At 48.3% G+C, this 23,335-nt stretch overlaps 1 protein-coding gene across 3 annotated transcripts in view; it reads right to left on the bottom strand.

The window, feature by feature from the left end:
• Kcnk12 (potassium two pore domain channel subfamily K member 12) overlaps positions 1 to 23,335 on the bottom strand; it is a 53,754-nt gene that overhangs the window by 13,713 nt on the left and 16,706 nt on the right. Inside the window, exons 2-3 of one of the 3 annotated variants that reach the window (XM_087554555.1) lie at positions 1,274 to 1,546; positions 120 to 333 (exon numbers count right to left, since the gene is read on the bottom strand). The exons of 1 other annotated variant lie outside the window; for it this stretch is intronic. In XM_087554555.1, coding sequence (XP_087410681.1) covers positions 200 to 333; positions 1,274 to 1,546 — 407 coding nt within the window. In that variant the 3' untranslated portion in view covers positions 120 to 199. Of the gene's footprint in view, positions 1 to 119; positions 334 to 1,273; positions 1,547 to 23,335 lie in introns of those variants that run through there. One more of the 3 variants, XM_087554552.1, reaches the window with a different exon arrangement.

Below are 23,335 nucleotides of genomic sequence, written 5' to 3'. Positions count from 1 at the left end.
GATTTGCTGGTCCCACCTGTTTGGGCGACACTTCCCTAGGAAGTCTAACGGCACCGTCCCATTTGACACTTTGAGGCGGTCTTGCTCTGTGACCTAGGCTTGCCTCAAACTTTCTGCAGTTCCCGTTTGAGGGCCGGGATTACAAGTACTGGAATTACAGGCATGCAATTAAATTGGCTTGGCTAAATTCAAATTTAATTCAATACTCAAGAATTCCAAGGCTGATGTGAGGATGGGCTCGGCTCAGGCTCTTTGTCTGGAAGTAGAAGAGAAGCAGATGTGGGGCGAGCTGTGAAGTGAGAGGCTGCACTGTGGATGGAATGCAGCCTGACTCTGTAAGAGAAGGAAAGAGGGGTGGGGGCCGGAGAGACGGTTCAGTGGGCAAGAGCGCGGCTGCTCTTCCAGAGGACCTGGGTCATAGTCCCAAAAGAACACATGCCACTCACAGCTGTCTGAAACTCCAGTTCCCAGGGATCTAGAGTTAGATACACAATACACACAGATACAGACACATGCAGGCAGAACACCAACACCATGAAATAAAAATGAAGGAAAAGGAGAGAGGAAAGAGGTTCTAGGCAGTGCTCCGTGGATGAAGTCTTGTCAGTTGAGAAAGACAGGATCAGAGACTTCCCAGGCACAAGCTGCAGACCTGGCATTTCACGCAGCAACCTGTCAGCCTGCTGTGTCACTCTCCTGGGTGGACAACCACCTATCCTGATAAGCCTGACGAGTTTGAGAGAGCCAAGGAGGGCTAGGAAAGGTTACTGACAGAAGAGCCCACAGAGGCTGCACCCCAGGAAGGCAAAGGACCCCAGGCCTCAGCTGAGCCCACACGACTCCAGGCACTATGCCAAGCGCTACACACTTAGCCATCCATTTAATTCTCGCCATAACAGGTCTCCTTGATTTTTAGCTCACGGCTTTCCCTGCCTTCTACATTTTAACATGTCTCAAATTGTCATGCGTCTTACAAGCAATGACAGAGTGTATGTGTGATGACATACACAGTTGGGAGTAACCACGCTGAATGGTGTGGTGCTTTTGATCGGATGAACTGTGGTGGGGATTACCATCATACCCGTTTGTGAGACTCATAAGAGGGATCCATCCAACGGATGAGGATGCTGAAGTTAGTAACATGCAATAACGTTCGTAGCTGGAAGAACTTGGGCTAAGGCAAGGGAAGAGAGTGGTACATGCGAGAGTTTGGAAGACAAGGAGGCTGTGCCCAGTGCAGCGGTGCTTAGCTCTAGAGACACAGCGGCATCACCTGGACACGCTACAGACAGTCCCAGCCTCCAGGTGCATCCACAGCAGCGCCTCCTGAAGGAAGTCCCCCGCCCCCGGGCGAGCGGGGGGGTGACAGGGAAAGCCCAGTGGGTGGAGGGAGTGATCGTGCTCAGTTTTGAAGACTGGAATTTCAAGAGCATCGTAGCCAGACTCCGGGACTGAGAAAGGCCTAGGAGTTGTACACAGGGTCTGGGGTGCATGAACTGGTCAGCCTTCGGGTGCCTGCATACAGCGGCTGTTGGAATTTGTGAATCTGTGGGGAAAAGAAAAGGAGAATGCTGGGAGAAGCTTCTATTCACCTCACAACTTGCATGAAAAATGATATGCGGTTCTGCTTTCTAGGAATGAAAAACTCTAGATGTCTCAGAGAAAGTCAGGAAGTCTCCATTCCCAAGACGTGGGCACCTTTCATGGACTGCTGAGGGCAGGAGCTGTGGGGACGGGCATTGTGCTCCCTCTACGAGTGAGGTCACATGGACAAAACACTTCTCTGTATCCTCTGCTTTTCCCTTTCCACAATCTTTCACTGTGGTTATGAGCACAGAAGGAGAATGTAGTTTCCACGGGGGCTAGGGAGTGGTAGAATGGTCTTGTGGGAAACACCTTGGGCCAGACGTGGGCCCTATGTCATAGCTAATGTACTTCAGGGCAGACGTGTGAGGAAAGTGCACTTTAAAACATCACCTAGGAATCTGGGCACTGGAAACAAACTCAGTCTGGCTTCATCATGGACCTGTCTTTCCCTTCAGTGAGTCTCAGCTTCACCTCTGGGCTCCCCTCCAGCTTTGACCTCTCTGCTGGGTGGGAGGTCCATGGAGAGGTAAGTACCAGCGTGGTCAATCCCAAAAGAGAGATAAGATAGATAACAGGTAGGTAAATGGACAGATGATAGGTAGATACATGGATACATGATACGTAGATAGATGATACAGAATAGATGATACGTAGATAGATGATAAAGGATACACAGGTAGATAGATGATATAGGATACACAGGTAGATAGATGATATAGGATACACAGGTAGATAGATGATATAGGATACACAGGTAGATAGATGATATAGGATACACAGGTAGATAGATGATATATGATAGATAATAGGTAGATAGATGAGAGATGTTGGTAGGAAAGCTGAGACTGAGGCCTTCTGGTCCATCTTAGTTGCTGCTTGTGCTTGGGCCAATTTGAAAGCAGGAGTGTCTGGCTTAGGCCTCTCCTTGTGGATACAGGGGTGCGTGTCTGTCTCACTCCAGTGTTTGGTGACTGGATATAGAGGCAGGAGCCAGCCAGTCACAGGACAAAAGCACTGCTTCCCATCATCCTAGGTCGACTTGCTTGCCTTGGGACCTGGGAGATGACTTTCTTTGTTTAATGTCAGGAGCCTGAGGGCTGGGAAGTGGGACTGATGTGCAGGCCTGTGTTTTCTCTTCCTTGGTGACCAAGATGTAATCTGAGGCCTTGTACATGTACACATGCGAAGTGGCTCCTTACCTCTGCGCTGCAGCCCAGCCTCTAGCTAGGCCAGCACTTTTCAACCTGAGAAAGGTTTTAGTAAACTGTGAGCAAAAAGCAGTTCCCTGGAGCTCTGTGCCCTGGCATAGATTTCCTGCTGGGGCTGTTCTCCACCCCCACTTTGTGCCTGTCTCTGGGATTAAACTCTTCTCTCCTCACCAGAAATCATTCAACAAAATGAGTTATTAAAAGCCGGTTAACTACTCCTGCCTCCGGGTAGCTCCCGCTTCACAACCTCTCCTGGGGAGCCGCTGTCAAATGCAGGCCCTGTGGAGCAGCAGGGAAGATGACTCATTTACATAGAGTCAGGCTCTATTCTTCCCCCCCTACCCCCCAGCTCTGTCCCTGTCTCTCTGATGACTAATCCCCTTCAAGGATGAGATCACCACCCCTCCTGCACCCCCACCAAGAGAGCAGAACCCCAGCCTCAGTCCCAAGACTTGGGGCAGAGACAGAACCTAAAACCAGGCAAGTTCTTGGCTGAGGCAGAAGTGTGGCTAGTAAGAGCCCAGAGTTAGGAGCAGCTGACTGCAAAGTTGTCCTACTGTCTGCTAAGCCCTGCTCCTTGATCTTCCCATTTTAGAATACTCTGATGGTGCTCCAGGGATGACCAGAAAGACTCCAGCTTCCCCTCAGATAAACAGAGAAGGGATGGGAGAAAGCAGCCCCTCTAAACACAATGGTTCTAGAAGAGAAAGAAGTCGTGGAAGGTTCAACTCCATTCAGCCAGGTCTTTCCATACGAGGAGACACCTTGTGTAGGTTTGGGCTGCCTTGAGGGATTCTGTGCCTAGGCTGGAGAGGCATGGTGCTGAAAGACCACTGGGGTAGGGAAGACCCCACTCAAATCTCGAGATGAAGCAACCCCCGAAGAACTCACGAGAAACCGGTCTTGATGTAATAAACAAGAGGTGTATTTGAGGAACCAGAATTCTGGGGACGACACGTATCTCACACAGGAGACAGAGGATTCGACCCCGAGCCCAATTAGGGGAAGGGATTTATAGGGAAAAATTACATAGGCAGTTGGCAACAGTCACACAAAGCAATTTCATTGGTTTGTTCACATTGGCACACGCGCTCTAACTTGGGCTCAGTTCAACTCTAGGCCACCCTGCTTTTGGGGCAAGCTGACCCTAGTTCTTGTTTTTCTCAGGACTGTTCAGTCAGGCCTTATCGAGGCCAGATGGTTTGTGGTGGCTATAGCCAGGCTACATCCCCAAAACCTGTTATGTTATTCTTTGCTGTGAGGTGCACTTGTCCTCACAGCAGGGTCAGTGGGAGCTAGTTTAAAATCTTTATTCTTTCAGTGCTTAGGGAGAAAGAGGACAGAGCCCCTAAAAGCTAGCTGCCGGGATGCCTCAGTGACCTACAGAGATATACAGCCTTGATCTTTTTTTGACTATGGTGTTCTACATCTGTCAGCAACTCCCACAGACGGTGGCCTGTTGGCTGTTCATAGTAGACAAGAAGACAAGAAGTCACAGGAACAGACTCACGGCTTTAAAGCAGCATCCAGAGAAATACCCAGGAGGGTTCACAAGGAATCCCTGTCTGCCCTGCCAACCTGCTGACATGCCCCATCCAGAGGCTGGCAGACAGGTCCATCAAAGAACTACCATAACACCTCACAGTGTGTCAGCTTAGAGCCTGGCAGGGGTCAGCAGGGGTGGAACTGTTGTGGCTGAGCTGAGGACCTAGACGGGGCTGGTTCTAAGTTTGAATTCTGCTCTCAGTGGCTGTAGCAGGAGAGCCAATGACCAGTCGTTGTACAGGAAGTAGGTGGAACCTTGGAGTGAATGAAACCTTTGGAACCCCAGGCCTAGCACCCCATTAGTGCTTTTGGAGGTGCAATCCAGCGTCATTACACAGGCTTGGGAAAGGAATGCATATGAAAGAAGAAACACAGAACACAGGGCATAGTTTATGACACCCAAAGTCTTTCCACTGTCTTCTTGAACTCTACCCTGCCCCATCCCCCAGGTAAAAGGTTGAAGCTGTGATCTTGTTTCAGAGCACATACCTGATTGCATCATGCAGTGGTTTGCTGTGGTCAGGATGCTACCTTGGCTTGCTGTCTTCTGTGTGGAAGACATGGGGGCTGTGGTGGTTTGAATAGGAATGGCCCCCATAGGCTCATAGATTTGAATCCTTGGTCAGTAGGGAAATGGTGCTATTTGGAGGTGTGGCTTTGTCAGAGTAGGTGTGGCTTCATTGAAGGAAGTGTGTCCCTCAGGGTAGTCTTTGATGTTTCAATATTCAAGCCTGGCCTAGTGTCACTCTCTCTTCCTGCTATCTGCTGAAATGTAAAAACTACAGCACCATGTCTGCCTGCATGCCATCATGGTTCCCACCATTTTGATAATGGACTGAATCTCTGAACTGTAAGCCAGCCCCAATGAAATGTTTTCTTTGTGAGAGTTGCTGTGATCATGGTGTCTCGTCATAGCAACAGGACATTGAATAGACAGGGGCCAAGACTTGGAGCTCTCAGCGACCTTGGTGAAGGTCACAGAATAATGCACTGGACAGGGCCCTCCAAAATCTTGTTCCTCCTCCTTCACTGAGCAGCCTTTCCCTGTCCTAGTGAGCAGAGGTACCCCTTGGAACACTGTGCCTCCTGCACACTACCTCACCTCGTGGGTTTTCTGGAAGCACAGCCTGACAGTGTCACCTCTGTTCTATCTGTCTGAGCTCTGACTGTTTTCCCTGACCATCAGTGATGCGTTTCCTGCACTCTTTGCCTTGTGAATGGACCCATCAGCATGTGGCACATTTTGAATTTTTTATTACATTATTTTTCAATTTATTTATTGGGTGGGGTATAGCATACTTAGGCCTGGGTGCAGAGGTCAGAAGACAAATTGTATGAGTGAATTCTCTCCTTCTAATGTGTGGGTCCTGGGGATTGAACTCAGATCCTAAGATTTGGCAGCAATGCCTTTATCCTCTGAGCCATCTCACTGGCCCTCCAAACAGTACCTTCTTCTCTTCAGGCTAGTCCTGAAGTGTCATGGTGTCTGTGGCTGCTCTGTGGTTGATTGTCCTGAAGTCTTATTTAGCCCTTTGTGTTTTTCCATTCTGTCGGGCTACTGAGGATACACAATTTTCCAGGCTTCTTCCCACCCCGAGGGAATAGTTTTGACATTCTTCCTGGAACTGACTCTGTCAGTCACCAGCAGATGTTGTTCCAGGATCACGGCCTCCATGTTGGATGGAGTTGCATTCCTTTAACGAGTTTCTAAAGCCTTTCTTGGTCTTTGGGCTGAAACTGCTTCTATATGTACGGTGTTTTTGATACATGAAGGTAGGGAAGGAGGACGACTGTGATCAGTAACATTGGCAAACCACCGAAGACACCAGGAAAGCACCTGCTGAACAAATTGGCTTTGCAGGCACACTGTGAGCTCCCTGCACACCATGGGGGCGCATCTGTGAGGAGGCACCTTTCAAGGGCTGATTCTGTGATCTGGGCTTGACTTTGAGGATGGGGGAAGACTGAAGGCAGCAAGCAGGCTTTGCTCTGGATTGAATGTTGTTGCCACAGAGTGGAGCAAGCCTCGATCACTCTTAGAAGGCAGACGGGAACCACAGAGCACTCTCACTCGCTTGGTTGCTTGGTCTGGTGGACGCTCATCTTGTGGTCTATGTTAGGACTGGGTTGTGGGGTTTGTTCTTAGCTCTCTCCTTTATGGTCATTGGTAGAAATTCTGTCCAGTCACAAGGCAGCAGAGCCCTTCTGTGAGCCCCAGGCTAGCTTCTGGCTTTGAGGAGTTGTCTTCGCCCATCACCAAACAGCTCTGTCCTCACTGTCCCAAGGGAGCACCCATTGGCTGCCGTTCACTATGTTTGTAGGAGAATGTGCATGCCAGTGTCTACTTTCTTCGGCGTATGTGCAGCTGTGTGCGCAGAAGCACTCTTCCTATGGGGAGCATATCTCTGAGTGCTGAAGATATGATTTTCATTTTAAGTTTCTTCTGTATGATTTTATAAATATTTCACATTTCTGGGCAAAAGTGGGGGTTCTTGCTTTTGTCCTTTTGCAGTGTTGGGGATTGAACTTACCATCTTGCATGTGCTAGGCAAGTGCTCTACCACTAAGCTATATCTTCATCTCTAGTAGAGGGGACCCAGTACTACAGTGACAGTGAAGGCGTTACCTATGGAAATGACTGCAAAGGAGATGCTACGTGAAGCCAGGAAGCTCTGGGAGAAGGGGGGAGGGCTTCTTAGAGGAGGCGTTTTTGGGTCTGAGTAGATGCCCAGTCAGCAGAGAGGGCACTGAGATTCAGGGATGCTGTAGGTAAGGCCTCCTAGGAGCACATGAGGAACTGGTGCCCATTTATTAAACACTTCCTGAGGGCCTAGAGTTTGCCAGGCACTGTGCCAGGACCTTGAGAGTCATCAGTGAGCCAAATGGTTCACTGCTCCATGGCACTTATGGCCAAGTGTGGAAGATGGAGGGCAAACCGCAAACAATACACGGTATGTTACGGTGTGATGGAACTGAGTGCCAAAGAATAGAATAAACAGCAGGCGGAGGGAGTGGGGTGCCAAGGGAAGGGAAGAGAAGGCAGGCTCGGTGGTGAGTGGGGTGGGTCAAAGGTCTCAGGAGACAGCAGCATCTGGATGGGGCCACCAGCAGCTTGCACAGAGGCACTGAGGCAGGAGACCTCAGAGGGAGAAAGGGGGCCAAAGAGATCACCCATGAATCTCTGACATACTCCCAAGTGACACAGATACCTAAGATGGGAAGGCCTGTCCCTCGTTGGTTGGAGTAAGAGAGAACCAAATCCACCAATGACTTTACAGAAGGAGAAGAAAATCCAGGAGATTTCAACAGCAGTGCAGGTGATGAACATGGTTGGTGACATTTTTATCTTCCAGAATTTCATTCGATTTTAAAAGGGAATTGCAAGAATAGCCATCAGTGCGCGCCCGCACGCACGTGTGTGTGTGTGTGTGTGTGTGTGTTTATAAGTGTGTATGTAAGTGTGCATGTGTGAGTGTATGTATGTGCATGCATGTGCGAATATGAATGTACACATGCTTGTGTGAGCTGTGTGCGTGTGTGCATTTGTGTGTGTGCAAGTGTGCTTATGTGTGTGCACGCACATGTGTATGGACATACGTATGCATTGAAAAGAGGAGACCCAGACAGGGCAATAGTCAGAGGAGCTAAAGGGACCAACCTAAGGCCACAACAGGAGAGAACAAACTTGGATTCTAAAGGATGTAGGAGGTTAAAGACAGAGAAACAAGCTGACATGGTGTGGCCCCAGTTCTTGGGAACTGGAAGTTCAAAGCCATCCTCTGTTACATGATAGAAAACCAAATCAGAATTATCCAAATGAAACCAACAGCTAAAATAAAGCCAAACAACCAAAGTTAAGAGGGAAACCTCAGCTCTCTGAGGATTGGCAGCTGAGAAGTGGCCTGCTCTGGGCATGAGAGAAGGGTGGAGGGGAGGTCTGGAGCACTTACTGGGGATCTGAGGGCATCCGTACACCAGGGGTGCCACTTTGCCTCAGAGAGACAGAGCAAGCCACACATGTTTTGGGATGCGACGACCAATCCACAGGCCTGCAGTCATGGACTTGGGTCCACCCAGTTACCACACCTCACTGGGACCTTCGGCAAGCCACATGCTACATTTCCGTTTCCTTGTCCATCAGATAGAGACAGGTTGGGAGGGACACACAAACAGCCTATGTACCTAGCAGAGAATTTAGTGGAGAGTAGACAATACGATTTATTGGTTTATTATTGAGCTTGGGTTCCTGCATAAGGAAAAGTAGGGAGGGCCAGGTCACACGGGGCAGGCCTCTAGCTTGCCCAAGATACAACAGGCAAGGGTGCCATTTTTTTTTGGACTCAACTATGCACTCAACTATTAGTAGTGTTTACAATGTTATAAAGAGATGGCCATGAGGTGAGGCTGCCGTGCCAAGGGGCCTAGTGTCTGGCTGGGATGAGAGGAACACTAGCTCCCAACTTTGACTTTCCAGGAGCTTAATGATAGTCAAAGAGTCCCTCTGGTGAGAATTCCAAATGACATCTCTTTAGAAGACATTCATTTTCATTATTCATAGATTACATGTTTGTGTGCCTCTGTGTGGTATGTGTACAAGTGCAGGTGCCTGGAGACCAGGAGTGGGCATCAGATCTCCTAGAGCTTAAGGCAGGCGCTGGGAACCGAACTCAAGTCCTCTGCAAGAGCAGTACCCACTTCTAACTGCTGAGCCACCTCTCCAGCCACTGCAAACGCCATCTCTATGGCCGTATGGTGTGAAGGGTTAATTTTGACTGACAGCTTGACACAATGTAGATTTCTGGAAAAAGAGTCTCAATGAGGGATGGACCAACTAGGTTGACCTGAGGGCATGCCTGTGTCTTGACTGTTTTAATTCATGTGGGGATGCACATCCCACTGTTGGAGACTTTATTCCCTAGATCCAGGACCCTGGGCTGTTGAGAGGGGTTAAGCACAAATAAGCATTTAGGCACTGGTTTCTCTCTCCAGCTCCTTCAAGTTTTTGCCTTAACTCTCCTACGATGAATTGTAACCTGGGATTGTAGGCCAAAACAAGCCCTTTCTCAAAGTTGCTATTGTTAGGGTATTTTATCACATAAAACTAATGCAGATAGGTAGAAAATATATTAGAAAATAGAGTGTAGACCACAGAAATGACTTCTCTATGGCTAGTAGGGATCATAGAGACACCCGTTTTGAAGCCATTTCTGTCTTCTGCAAAACCAGAGGAAGAAGACTGCTGTCCATGACCCACATTTAAGTGTCTGCAAAATTCCTTTCTCAGTTCCTGAAGCATTGGTTCCTATGGTGTTTTCATCCTTTAAGGAGCCCTGTGGCTGAACTTGCTACTTTGTGGGCTCTTTTTCCCCATCCTTTATCCTTCCCCATCTCACCCCTATCAAGAGAGAGAGAGAGAGAGAGAGAGAGAGAGAGAGAGAGAGAATCCCCAAATCTAATTTTTTTTTCGTTTCTTCTTTGAGCACAACTATTATCAAACCACAACCAAGCTCCCTGAATGACCACCAACCACCAACCCTGCCTCTTGGGGGCTTTAGCAATGTATATTCTAAAAAGTTCCCAGAATTCCAACACAATTGCAGAAACTATCTGTAGCTACAAAACCACACCTCTGCTATAGCATGAGGCAAATCATAGTCATCTCCTTCCGACTGTCAGCCCACATCCTACATTTGGGATTAAAATAAAAGCACATTCTTATAATATTTCCATTTTTTTTTAAGAACCCAAAATTCCAAAATTGTCGCTACATTTCCACCTTCCTGCTTCAAGCCGTTAATTGTGCTGCGTGTACCAGGAAATTATAACAGAGACGTTTGCAATAAGATGAACATGTTTCGGGTTAGTGGGTTTTTGGGAGACCTCTTCTTCTTTCCACTGAAACAGCTTTTCCTTTGATGTAGGGAAGCGGCAGCTAAGCAATTCCATCACCTGTGTTAAATTGCATCTTTCTTCTTATGTAGGCCATAATTTTAATTTCTCCTCTGAGATCTTCATCTGTAATTCCTGAATGCACAATGAATCCTCAGGAAGTCAGTCCACTCCTTCCCAAGACCATCCCGACAGTCCTGATGATTGCAGAGGACCATAAACTCCAATAGCTATTTTTACAACATTGATTTGCGGGGGGGGGGGGGGTAGAGTAAGATGTTTTTCTGTGGCCAAGTCTAGAGCTGCATACCTGCAGAAGTATGCGTTAAATCTCTAAGTGAGTGAAGCTTGTCCAGTCTGCATGCTACTTGGGCGAAATGGCTAGTAATTTTTGCTGTGCATGTGGGAGGGCTGAGTCAGGCCCTGAAGGCTGTCTGATGGTAAGAAATGATCTTGAATATCTCCCTTGAACCTACACTCATTGGTCCATTGGCAGCCCTTGCCACATTGCCTATACACCCCTGGAAGCTGAGGCCTCCTTTCTGGTTTATAATTAGGAAAAAACATTACCCTTAAAGATGTTTTGTTCATAATTTTGTTGCAAATGACCAAATTTCCCACAGTGAAAGCACAGGGCACTTTGAGATCTGACACCTTTAGTGGCTTTGTCATAACTCTTAGCAAATGACCGTATTTCCTGCAATTGAGGTACCAGACATTTTGATATTGGGGACCTCTAGGTGTTAGCATGATACATGTTAGAACCAACATCAACTATATCCCTTATTCATTCATCCACAGGTGCTGCCCCCCTTAATAATCTAATTACTTGGGGTTGGGGATTTAGCTCAGTGGTAGAGTGCTTGCCTAGGAAGCGCAAGGCCCTAGGTTCGGTCCCCAGCTCCGAAAAAAAGAACCAAAAAAAAAAATAATCTAATTACTTTGGTATTTGTATTTTCTAACACCAAGTTCTCTATCAACACCTGTCTTGTGTCAGAGTCAGATATGGCTTTGTTCACAGCTGAGACTACTCTTTGTAAAAAGTCTGTTGAAGCCTTTTCCAGAGCCTTGTATAATCTTTGTAAATGAAGCAGAGTTTCTCCTGAGCTCCTTGTCTTTGTCCGAAACTCTGAAAGCTGTTAAACAACATTGTTCTACAGTGACGCCATCAAATTGAATTTGTTCTTGTATATCAGAGCACCGTCCTTCACTCAGCAACTGGGTCTTTTACTATATTCATTCCCCTCACTCTGTTTCACTGTTCAATATTCAATTTCCTCCCTCCACCATGTTAACCACTGCAACTGTGGACCAGCTTTTAGTACAGCTGTTACAATCCCTTCCAGTCTTGGAGAATAATTCTGTTTTGAGTTGCCCAGTTATTTAGAATTTGTTTCACATAAAGCAAGTGCATCCCATATGAGATTGTGACCTTTTAAAAATGCTTTCGAACTATCATTTCTACAGGACGCCATCCTATCTCGTCATAACCTTGCTGTATAGTATTAGCAGGCAGGCATATACTGTATGACTCCTGGGAAACCTGCAGGAAACGCCTGCTGTCTTGCTCAGTCACTGGGACTAAGCTTTTTTTGTTCTCTCTTTTCTAATGCTCCTTGCTCCCCAAGAGCTTCTCCTTCACCCACAACTTCTCCAGTTGCACTGACAACTCTGCAATCCTTTCAGAAAAGAGAGGATAGTGGCCTCCCTTTGTTTCTCATTTCAGCCATTTTGGTTTTTTGTTTGTTTGTTTCTTTTGTTTGTTTGTTTCTCAGGCCCCTTCATTTCAACCTGCAATTCTCCCAACCATTCAGCCATTCTTCCAACCTTCTTTTAAAAAAAACAGTATATATGAAGGGGAAAAAAAGAAAGAAAAATAAAAAATAGAAATTCACTCTGGGAGCAGAGTGGGGTATCTCAGCAGTAGCAGGCTTCAAAATTTATTTTATTTTATTTTTTTGCTGCTGTTTTTTGGGGGAAACACTCATTCCTTCATCCCCTACTGTTTTCTCTACAGCATTTGAGATCAAAATATCCATTTTTATCCTTAACTTTCATGCCCCATGGTAGTCCCTGATCTTGGCTAATTTGTGGATTCTTCTTTTTCCTACCTTTTCTCCCCCCTGGTTTTTCTTCCTATCACACTAGATAGGAGAAAAAGAGAGAGAGAGAGAGAGAGAGAGAGAGAGAGAGAGAGAGAGAGAACTGAATCTAGTTTCTTTTCTTTTGTTTCTTCTTTGAGCATGACTACTAACACACTGCAACCAACCCCCAGAACTACCAACAGCCACCAACCAACCCCCAGAACTACCACCAACCACCAACCAACCCCCAGAACTACCACCAACCACCAACCAATCCCCAGAACTACCAACAGCCACCAACTAACCTCCAGAACTACCAACAGCCTCCAACCAAACCCCAGAACTACCAACAGCCACCAACCAACCCCCAGAACTACCACCAACCACCAACCAATCCCCAGAACTACCAACAGCCACCAACTAACCTCCAGAACTACCAACAGCCTCCAACCAAACCCCAGAACTACCAACAGCCACCAACCAACCTCCAGAACTACCACCAACCACCAACCAACCCCCAGAACTACCAACAGCCACCAACCAACCTCCAGAACTACCAACAACCACCAACCAACCCCCAGAACTACCAACAGCCACCAACCAACCCCCAGAACTACCAACAGCCACCAACCAACCCCCAGAACTACCAACAGCCACCAACCAACCCCCAGAACTACCAACAGCCACCAACCAACCCCCAGAACTACCAACAGCCTCCAACCAACCCCCAGAACTACCACCAACCACCAACCAACCCCCAGAATTACCACCAACCACCAAATAACCCCCAGAACTACCACCAACCACCAACCAATCCCCAGAACTACCAACAGCTCCAACCAACCCCCAGAACTACCAACAGCCTCCAACCAACCCCCAGAACTACCAACAGCCTCCAACCAACCCCCAGAACTACCAACAGCCTCCAACCAACCCCCAGAACTACCAACAGCCACCAACCAACCCCCAGAACTACCAACAGCCACCAACCAACCCCCAGAACTACCACCAACCACCAACCAACCCCCAGAACTACCAACAGCCTCCAACCAACCCCCAGAACTATCAACAACCACCAACCAACCCCCAGAACTACCAACTGCCACCAACCAACCCCCAGAACTACCAACAGCCTCCAACCAACCCCCAGAACTACCAACAGCCACCAACCAACCCCCAGAACTACCAACTGCCACCAACCAACACCCCCAGAACTATGACCAACTACCAACCAACCCCCAGAACTACCAACAGCCACCAAACAACCCCCAGAACTACCAACAGCCACTAAACAACCCCCAGAACTACCAACAACCACCAACTCCACCTCTTGGGATCCTAGCATTTATACACTGTCTTAGTGAGGTTTTCATTACTGTGTGAACAGACACCATGACCAAAGTAACTCTTATAAACTCTTTAATTGGGGCTGGCTTACAGGTTCAGAGGTTCACTCCATTGTTATCATGGTGGGAAGCGTGGCAGCATCCAGGCAGGCATGGTGCTCTAGAAGGAGCTGAGAGTTCTACATCTTGAACTGAAGGTACCTAGGAGGAGACTGTCTTCTGCAAGCAGCCAGGAGGAGAGTCTCTTTCACACTGCGTGGAGCCTGAGCACTAGGAGACCTGAAAGCCCACAGTGACACACTTCCTCCAACAAGACCACACCACTTCCCATGGGCCAACATACTCAAACCACCACATACACCAACCATCTGAAAAGTTCCCAGAATTCCAAACATCACACAATTGCAGAAACATCACACTATCTGCAGCTGGCAAAACATGTCTGTCAGAGCATGAGGCAAGTCATAGGAGCTGCAAAGCAGCCCCTTCATCTGGGTTGAAATGTATTCTTATAATATTTTTGTGTTTTTAAAATAAACCAAAATTCCAAAAATTATTACTACAGAATCCTGGACTTCCTGTTGCCCAGGACCATGGCAGAGCAGCTTGGAAGGATTACTGCAGTGCTGGGTTTCAGACTTGAACTTCTCACCTTTACCATCATCATCATCATCATCATCATCATCATCATCACCATCATCGCCACCACCACCACCACCACCACCACCACCATCACCATCATCATCATCATTTCTGAGCTCCCTTCATCATCCTTCTGCCTAATTCTTTTCCTCAAGTCTACAGGAGCTGATGATGGACAGCCAGGATGTGCTCACAGGCTTCTGAGGCCCACGTCAGGCATGACTGTGCCCACATCTTTTGTCCGGGTCCCAGTACTCTGAATGTGGCTGTATTGGTAGATAGCTCCTTTGAGGTACAGGCAGCAAAGAGACCCTCATGTGACCCCGTTAAAGGAAGCAATGAGGGCCTAGAGACATACAGAGGGTCAACAACAGGACGACACAGAGAGACACAGGAGGCTTACAGAGAAGCCAAATCCATGACCCTCAGTGAGGTTCGTGTGTTCTGGCGAGATGCCTGCCCACGATGTCACAGAGCCAAACCAGCTCCACATGGCTGGCTGCAGGAGCACAACCCTGGCCACTGTTTCCAGCAACAGTAGAGGCAGCAGGGAGTCCAGGATGCAAAGCCTCCTTAGTCAGGAGGCTCCTTTTGTTTATCCCACTGACTGCAGGGGGTGTTCATACCCAAAGAAAGCCTCCCCTGTGAGGTGGGTCATCTGCCTCTGGCTCTTCTCGGTTGACATCACTGGACCATCACCCTCCTGGAGGTTGATGGTAGCTGCTCAGCCCAAGGACAAATGCCATTGCAAGCAACTCCAGTTTTAGTGTCTTTCTGGTCCATTATAAATCAGGACTCAGAAGGTACTCAGTAAACAGGACAACAACATTTTTGCTTTGGCAAAAAATGAGTCTAGGTGGTGGCAAGATGACACAGCAGAAAAAGCAGTTGCCTCCAAATCTGAGTCCCCAGAACCTATATGGTGGGAAGAGAGAACTGACTTCTGAGAGTGTCCCCTGGTCCCCATGTGCCCTTTATAGCAAGCACACACACACACACACACACACACACACACACACACACACACACACACACAGAGAGATATACACACACACAGATACACACACACAGATACACAGACACCCACATACACAGAGAGAGAGAGAGACACACACACATGCACACACACAGACACACACACATACATACACACACACAAAGACACACACAAACAGAGACACACACAATAACACATACACAATACACACACACACACACACACACACTAAATACATGTAAAAATAATTAGTCTAAAGCCAATGGCTTAGTAGGCCCAGGTGCTTGCTGTCAAACCTGATGACCAGAATTTAACCCCCGGGAACCACAAAGTGGAAGGAGAGAACCAACCTCAAGCAAGTCACCTTTTGACTTCCGTGCAAGTGCTGTCTTTTAAGTCTCTACCCCCAGCCAAACATGCAAAATATTAAAAAATTTTTTAAAGAAACTTGTACAATAAAGATGTTTAAAAATTAGCAAGGTATCACAACATATGCCTGTAATCCCGACACCCAAGAGGCCGAGACAGGAGGATCACTTTAAATTTGAGGCCCGTTTGGACTACAGAATGAAACTCCATCTAAAACAATACACAGGGCAAACAAGATGGCTCAGAGGGTAAAGGAGCTTGCTGCCAAGTCTGATGACCTGAGTTCAGTTCCCAGTGTCCACACAATAGAAGAGAGCAGGAACTCCTGAAAGTTGTTCTCTGACCTTCACACACGGGCTGTATGTAGTACATCTGTGTGTGCACACATACACAACCACACAGGAAAATGCAATAAAACCTAGCAAACGAATCTACTTATATCTCCATAAACTGAAAGCTACCACCTTCAGTTCTTTTGTTCTGACAGTGTCGCATGTATTGCAGACTGGCCTTGAACCCTTGTTCCTGCCTCCATCTCCTAGGGGCTGAGATGACAGATATGGATGGGGTTGCAAGCACCAGCACATGCTGACCGTACAAGTCCAGCGCGGATGGCATGAGGGAGAGGACCAATGCCAAGAGAGGGTACCCAGGCTGCCGCTGCCTTCCAGCACGGCCAGTGCCTGTTGCCAGTGCCTGTTGGAGCCACGAAGTACAGGCTGCAAAAGTGTCCAGGCTTCCACACCAGCTAGTGGAAAAGCGCTTTCACTTCCAAATAAGGAAGGGAATGTATGCGGCTTAGGGAGTTTGCCCAGCACTCCATAAACCAGGTATGGTAGCACAGGCCTACCATGCCAGCACTGGAGAGCTAGAGGAGAAAGAGCGGAAGGTCAAGATCCTCCTTGGCTAGTTCAGGGTCCGCTTGGACCACCAGAACTCGCTCCCCAAAAAGACAACAAAATACACCCACTCAGTCCATTCACAGGTTGGCGTGTGGCTGTAATATTTTTAAAGGAATAAATTGAGGTAGGAGTTTTAAAAAAACTAATTATTTTTATCTTACGTGTATGGGTGTTTTGCCTGTGTATATGTCTGTGCACTATGTGTGTGTAGTGCCCCCAGAGGCGGGAAGAGAGCATCAGATCCTCCTGAACACAAGTGGTAGATGGTTGTTAGACACCGCATGGGTACTGGGAAGTAAACGTGGGTCTCCTGCTGCTAACTGCTGAGACATCTCTCCAATCCTTGAGCATCTGTGTACGCGAGAGGCCCTATACAGCTGCTAGGGCACTAGATGTCGACCCTATCCCCACGGCCGCCACCGACCACCACTATCAGCACAAGAGCAGGTGACAGCTAGACTTTTTAAAAGCCCGAGTCATTAGCCTGTGACATTCTTCTCACTGAAGCTTGAGTGACCTTCATGGATTTAGATTTTAACACGTTTTATTCCTCACATGTGCCTAGTCAGGCCACGCTGTCGCCCTGTTTTTGGATGTACGGTCTGAGGCTCAGGTGACTATGTGAGGCGTTGGTAGAGTGGGGTCAGAACTCCCTCAGGGACCTCACTGTGCCTGAGCCTCCTTTTAGGTCTCTGGTAATGTCGCCTTGGGGATCTCTGACGACATCACCCGGGGATCTCAGAGCACAGATCTGAAAGTGAGGGAGGCTCTGCTGAACTGCTGGAGACTTCAGCTCTGAGCTGGGCACCTCAGAAGGTGACAGGGTGTGGCCCCCAGGCATGTGTTCTGTTGGGTCTTTGTTAAACAGAGGTTGGACCATGGACATGAGACCCTGTAGCTGTGGTGGTCTGGTCCTCTGGGAGCTGGGCATGGGGTGGGACATCTTCTACCCCGACTGTGTCTGATTCTGAGATCTGGAGAAGGGTATTTTCAAAGTGAAGCATCAGCAACCTGGCTTCAGTTGTCATAGCAATTCCTGTGATTGGCAGGAGGAGAGCGGAGGCCCTTCCAAGGAGCCAGTTCACCAACACAGGAGCAGGGATCCCCAAATGTGCTGAAACCCCAGGCCAGCAACATTCTAGAAATGCACCCCTATTTTCACCTCTTTTGTGTATGTTTGTCTATATGTGTGTGTGTGTGTGTGTGTGTGTGTGTGTGGTGCCAGAGGTGTCTCGGGGCAGAGTTACACCAAAGAAATGGTCCCCTCAGCACCCTCCGTATCATCTTGACCTGGGTCACCCTCTCTCGCTGAGGTAACAACCTGGAGGAACTTGCCTCCTGGCACCTCAGCCACTGAGCTCTGAACAGCCAAGATGGTGTGCAGGAGAGAGGCAGGGAAAACCTTTCTCCTCGGGCCACCCCTCCCCACCCCCCAGGCCTGAGGATAGCTGTACCATCGTCCCAGCGATCTTATTCAGACACACGGGTCCTGTGTCCTTTTCTTCTGTCTGAGAAGCTCTGACCACAAAGGCGATAATTTTCCAGGATTTGTTGTAGGTGACCTTTGTTGGCAGATGTGGGCTGGGTATGAGCACTCTGTAATTTTCCAGCCTTCTAAATGGCCCCCCTGGAGCTAACATATACCATGTACCAAACATAACCCACCCTTTTCCCACCCCCAGACTACCCAATTACTCACTCTCCTCACTAGGGTCCTCCTGGGAGGGGCGGTGAGCCAGGCCTTCTGGAGAGATACACACACTCCTGACAAACTGGCTACATCCTCTTTAAGGAATACTATGTATCTACTAAAAAGGATGCTTAAAAGACACACAGGAAAAGCAATAACCCAATGTTTTATCAAGAGGTCAATCTCTAGAATTGTTGTAGTGGTGGAAATAGGCAATATTCTGTCCTTTCTTTCATATATATGTACACACACGCGCGCACACACACACACACACACACACACAGGCTTTTGGTTTAAAAAAAGGTTATTGCCTTTTATTTCCTTATACGTAGGTGTCTGTGGGCACGTGTGTGTGTGTGTGTGTGTGTGTGTGTGTGTGTGTGTGTGTGTGTGTGTGTAATGAACGGAGATCAGGGTAACTTTTGGGAATTCTCTTCCACAATGTGGGGCCTGGGGATCAACTTCAGACTCCAGGCTAGATAGTTACCCACTCCCGCCAGCCCATTCTTGGTTCTAGCTTGTTTATTTGTATGGTTCTTGAGACTGAGTCTTAACCCTGTAACCCTGTCTGGTCTGAAACTCACTCTGTAGACTTGACTGGCCTCAAACTCACTGCCTCTGCCTCCCGAGTGCTAGGATTAAAGGCGTGCACCACAGTGCCCGGCTATGACTTATTATTTTTAATAATGTCAAAACTTTGTGAGAAGGGTGAGAAGAGAGCAAGGCTGTGAGGCTGAAGTAATCACAAGCAGAATTCAAATAAACAGGAGGGTGAGGGAGGCCCATGTGGCTACTGCTCTGCAGAGCGGCAACCCTGGTGCCGTGTGCATATGTAAAAGCGAGGAGAGGTGGAGGAGAGGCAGCGCCCTGAACATAGACCGGAGTTCCACATACAAGGTCCGCCGACCTCAGCTAGAGCTGAGACTGCAGGGACCATAGTGGCTACCCTGAGATCTGAAAGGGCTGGGGACAGGCAAAGCTTTCTCTGCAGCAAACAGGAAGGCACTATCAGAAGAGGCAGGACACCGGTTCTTGTCTTTCCCTCCCTGAATCATTGATAAGTAGCTTCATGCCTCTAAAATTGTCATTCAGAGAGTACCGACTCTGTGGGGGTGGGGCGGGCCAGGCATGGTATCGGCAGCACCCAGGTTAGACGCTTAGCTCTGTTATGAGCTGGCTCCTTGATCCCAGAAGGTCCTTTATTTTATGAGCATTAATGTTTTGCCTGCTTATGTGCATGTGTGCCATGTGCATGCCTGGTACTTGCAGGGGCCGAAAGAGGCCACTGGATGCTAGAGCTGGAGTTACAGATGGTCGTGAGCTGCCACAGGGGTGAGGGAAGCAAACCTGGGTCCCCCGCAAGGACAGCAAGTTCTGACAGCTGAGCTGTCTCTCCACCCCCCACAACCTATCTTTTTTTTCAGTTTCCTTGTTTGCAGATAATGGTACACATTGTACCCATGGCCACAGGATGGAGATGAGGGTGCAGCTGCTTCACGCTGTGCAAACACCTTCTGATGCTGACCATTTGTGCTGACAGGGGCAGAACAGGTCCAGAATCTCAAAGATAAAGGCCAAGAATGGAGCGCAGAGACTGTAGATTGAAAATGCCCAACTAAACGTCAATTAAGCTCTTGTTTTCTTTGGGCAAACAATTTGCTCAGGGCTGAGGCCAACATGCAGAGGCTCCCTGGGAGAGGAGACACCCAGCACTGTCACACAGGTACGGAGACAGCTGTGTTACAACAAAAGGCTCTTCTGAAGAGTCTAGTATGGAGTCCTGGGTGCTGGTGGCTAGCATGAAGTCCTGGTTCCTAGTGGTCTAGCCTGGGGTCCTGAATCCTGGTGGCCTAGCCTGAGGTCCTGGACCCTGGTGGTCTAGTATTGAGTCCTGGGCCCTAGTAATCTAGTATTGAGTCCTGGGTCTTGGTGGTCTAACATGGGGTTCTGGGCCTTGGTGGTCTAGCCTGGGGTCCTGGGTCCTGGTAGTTGTATATTTTACTCAGCACTGTGCTTGTATTTCTTACATTTCTCCTGTACACGTGTGCTCTTTGTTTCCAAATGGACTTGCAGCAGGAAGGATGTGCTTACAGTGCAACTGAATCAATTCAGGGGACTCCTGAGGCCAGCATGTGTCTGCTATTAATGAATGGATTCTTGAAATATACATGTGACAATCCCTCCTCGTGCTGGGAAATCTTTCCAGCCTCTCAGGGCTCCGTCTTCGTGGGCAGATGCTCTGCCATTGAGCTGTGTCCTGACCCTCTGAATACCTGCCTTTACCACTTTCCTGTCTAAGACCGTATCAAAATGGCGGAGCTCAAGTTCGTATCCCAGGAGTCAGTGCATCTGTGGCTTCAACTCTGTTTCCCTGCCATGTTTCCAAGTTTTCCCTGCTGGGCGGTGTATTGAGATGACGTACAGAGCTACTCTCCAGTCTTTAGCCCTCCACCTGGTCCAGCCTTCCCTGCCTCTGTAAACAGCAAAGCTGTTGTCATTGTTTGTTTATTTTTTAATTGTGTGTGGGTGTTTTTCCTGCATGTATGTAAGTGTGTCAAATGGATGCAGTGTCTGACACGTCAGAAGTGGTCTGGAGTTTGAACCCAGGGCTTTCGTGCGTGTTAAGTAAATATGCTCAAAGCCACCCCTGTGGTTTTCTTCTTGTAGCACATGTCACCATCCAACGCTCACACCGATTGCCTATCTCCCATAACAAGGATGTTACAGTGGGAACTCTCTCTGTGTCCATTCCTGTGCCCCGGGATTTAAGGCCGTACACACAGCGGACATCCAACAGACGCTTGTTGAGTACACAGATGAATAGTCGTGTTTTCTGGATGCTGAATGGGAACACAAGGTCTGATGAACATTCTGGAAAACCAAGATGGTGATCAGTGTAACACTCCCAACCTGAATCCATATCACAGGATTTCCTGGACTCTCTACTTCTGGGCTCTTTAACCCTTCAAAGGGTTTGGTGCCGGCTTGAGTGGAGTCTATGGTTTAAGGCACATATGGTTTAGTGCCAGGCTGCCCTGTGCTTAGGGCCAAAGGCTGAAGAGCAGCTCTGGACGTCATCTCAACACACTGCCCAGCAGGGAAAACTTGGAAACATGGCAGGGAACGGAGTTGGAGCTTCACTGATGCACTGACTCCTGGGATAATGAAGTTGGGGCCTCTTCCAGCAGGCCCTGTGTCCCCTCCCCTCCACCTCAGCCCTGGATAGAATTCATCAGAGTACCAACTTGGAGAAAGCATCTGGGGTGCCCTTCAGCCATAAGCAGCCATAAAAGTAGCGAGGTTTTATGGGAAAACATTAGAAAAGAAAGAAAGCGGGGCTTTAGAGCAGGGTAAAGGAGAGTGTAAGGACAAAGACGCCATGAATTAAGGTCACCAGCCTATGCTGCTTCTGCTACAACATAGCCCTAGTGCTTTTCTCTCTGAAGGACACGGGAGGCAGCTCTGCTGAGCCTACTTTGGAGGTCAGAGCTTCCTACTTTAAAGGCTTCTCCAGGCACACTGTAGAGAGTTCCAGATCCTACTACCCCCTTGTCCCCAATCTTCATATGTGGTCTTGTTTGACTCCCAACATGTATTTTATTCTTCTCTCTCTCTCTCTCTCTCTCTCTCTCTCTCTCTCTCTCTCTCTCTCTCTGTATCTGATGGAGGGTATGTGCACATAAGTACAGGTGCCTCTGGTGAAAGAGGGCATCGGATCCCTTGGAGCTAGGATTGCAAGTTGCAGGTGCCTGTAACCTGCTCAGTAGGTGCAGGGAATTGAAGTCCTCTATGGCCAGTTTCCAAAGGGTCCACCAGCCTCTCGCGCCTGTCCCTGGTTCTCTCCACCTAACTTCCTCTAAGCTGCTACATTGCATCCCCGTAGTCTATTGTTTGCGGGCTCTCCCTTTACCCTGGTTAGGCCCTCACAGGTCACTGTGAGAAAGGCTTGTGTGCAGCGTCTACATCCCATCTGCCTAATTCCACTAACTGTCCATCCAAACTGAAGCTGCAGAACAGAACACCGTGAGCGAGCCACTCAGAGCTTAGAAAACAATTCACAATGGCAATCCCGTTGGAGGAGTGTGGGATCACACAGTGGGCCAGAGCTAAATATACAGACCACGTCCATGTCACTCAAAGTAGGCGCTACTGTTAGAGACACGGAGCTTTCGATCAAGTGAGGGGACAGCTGGCAGTGGGCTGACTGAAATGTTGGTAAACAGCTAAGACAAGTGATTTCACAATTACTTGGCTGTTTCTAGGCAATCTAGATGCTGCTGGTTTAAGCTAACTAGATTGTCTGACTGTGTGGCAATGATACATTTCTATAGCACTCCAGAACGTACAATGGCTCCTGCTCTAAGTCTACGCATTCTGTGTGGCCCTCGATGGCAGGTCGTCATTTAACATGCTTGAGGCAGCTTGGTCCTGCCCCTGTCCTCACTGTCCTTTAGCCTACCTACCCTGTTAGACATAGTGAAAAAACAAAGTCTGGGGGGTCAGCTTCTTGGCCATGATGTGACCATTCACTGAGTGTTCTCAGCCTGACCACATATTCAGACGAGCATAGCCCATCTTAGAGGAGTCGTTAACACAAAGGCCAAGGCACCAACATTCACTGTCTCGTACTATCTCCCATACACCACGAGAGACAAGGTCTGTGGGCACTCCCATTTTACAGATATTAAAACAGGAAGCGGGCATAGTAACACCAACTCTGATTCCAGCACTCAGGAGGAGAAGGCGGGAGGGTCAGACATTCAAGGTCATCTTCAGTTACTCAGTGAGTTCAAGGCTGGTCTGGGATACATGAGACCCTCTCTCAAAAGAAAAGGAAAGAGATATGCAATCAGAGGGGGGTTCACTTGTAAAGATGAGGGGCTCAGAGGGAGGGAGAAGAGGGCCAAGACTATAAAGAGAGTAAGAGGAGATGATTAAAACACATTGCATACATATATGAAACAAACGATTGCCCACCTCCCCCAAAACCTTTGGGAGTTTACATATTTGTTCTGCCAACACTAGGCAGTGGGAATATGAGAGATGAGGTCCCTGCTCTCGTACATGGAGCAGACA

This window comes from Rattus norvegicus, chromosome 6 (genome assembly GCF_021556685.1).
Source record: "Rattus norvegicus strain SHRSP/BbbUtx chromosome 6, alternate assembly SHRSP_T2T, whole genome shotgun sequence".
Classification (NCBI taxonomy): domain Eukaryota; kingdom Metazoa; phylum Chordata; class Mammalia; order Rodentia; family Muridae; genus Rattus; species Rattus norvegicus.
The sequence above is the reverse complement of the archived record's forward strand: the minus strand, read 5'-3'. Positions and strand labels throughout refer to the sequence as shown.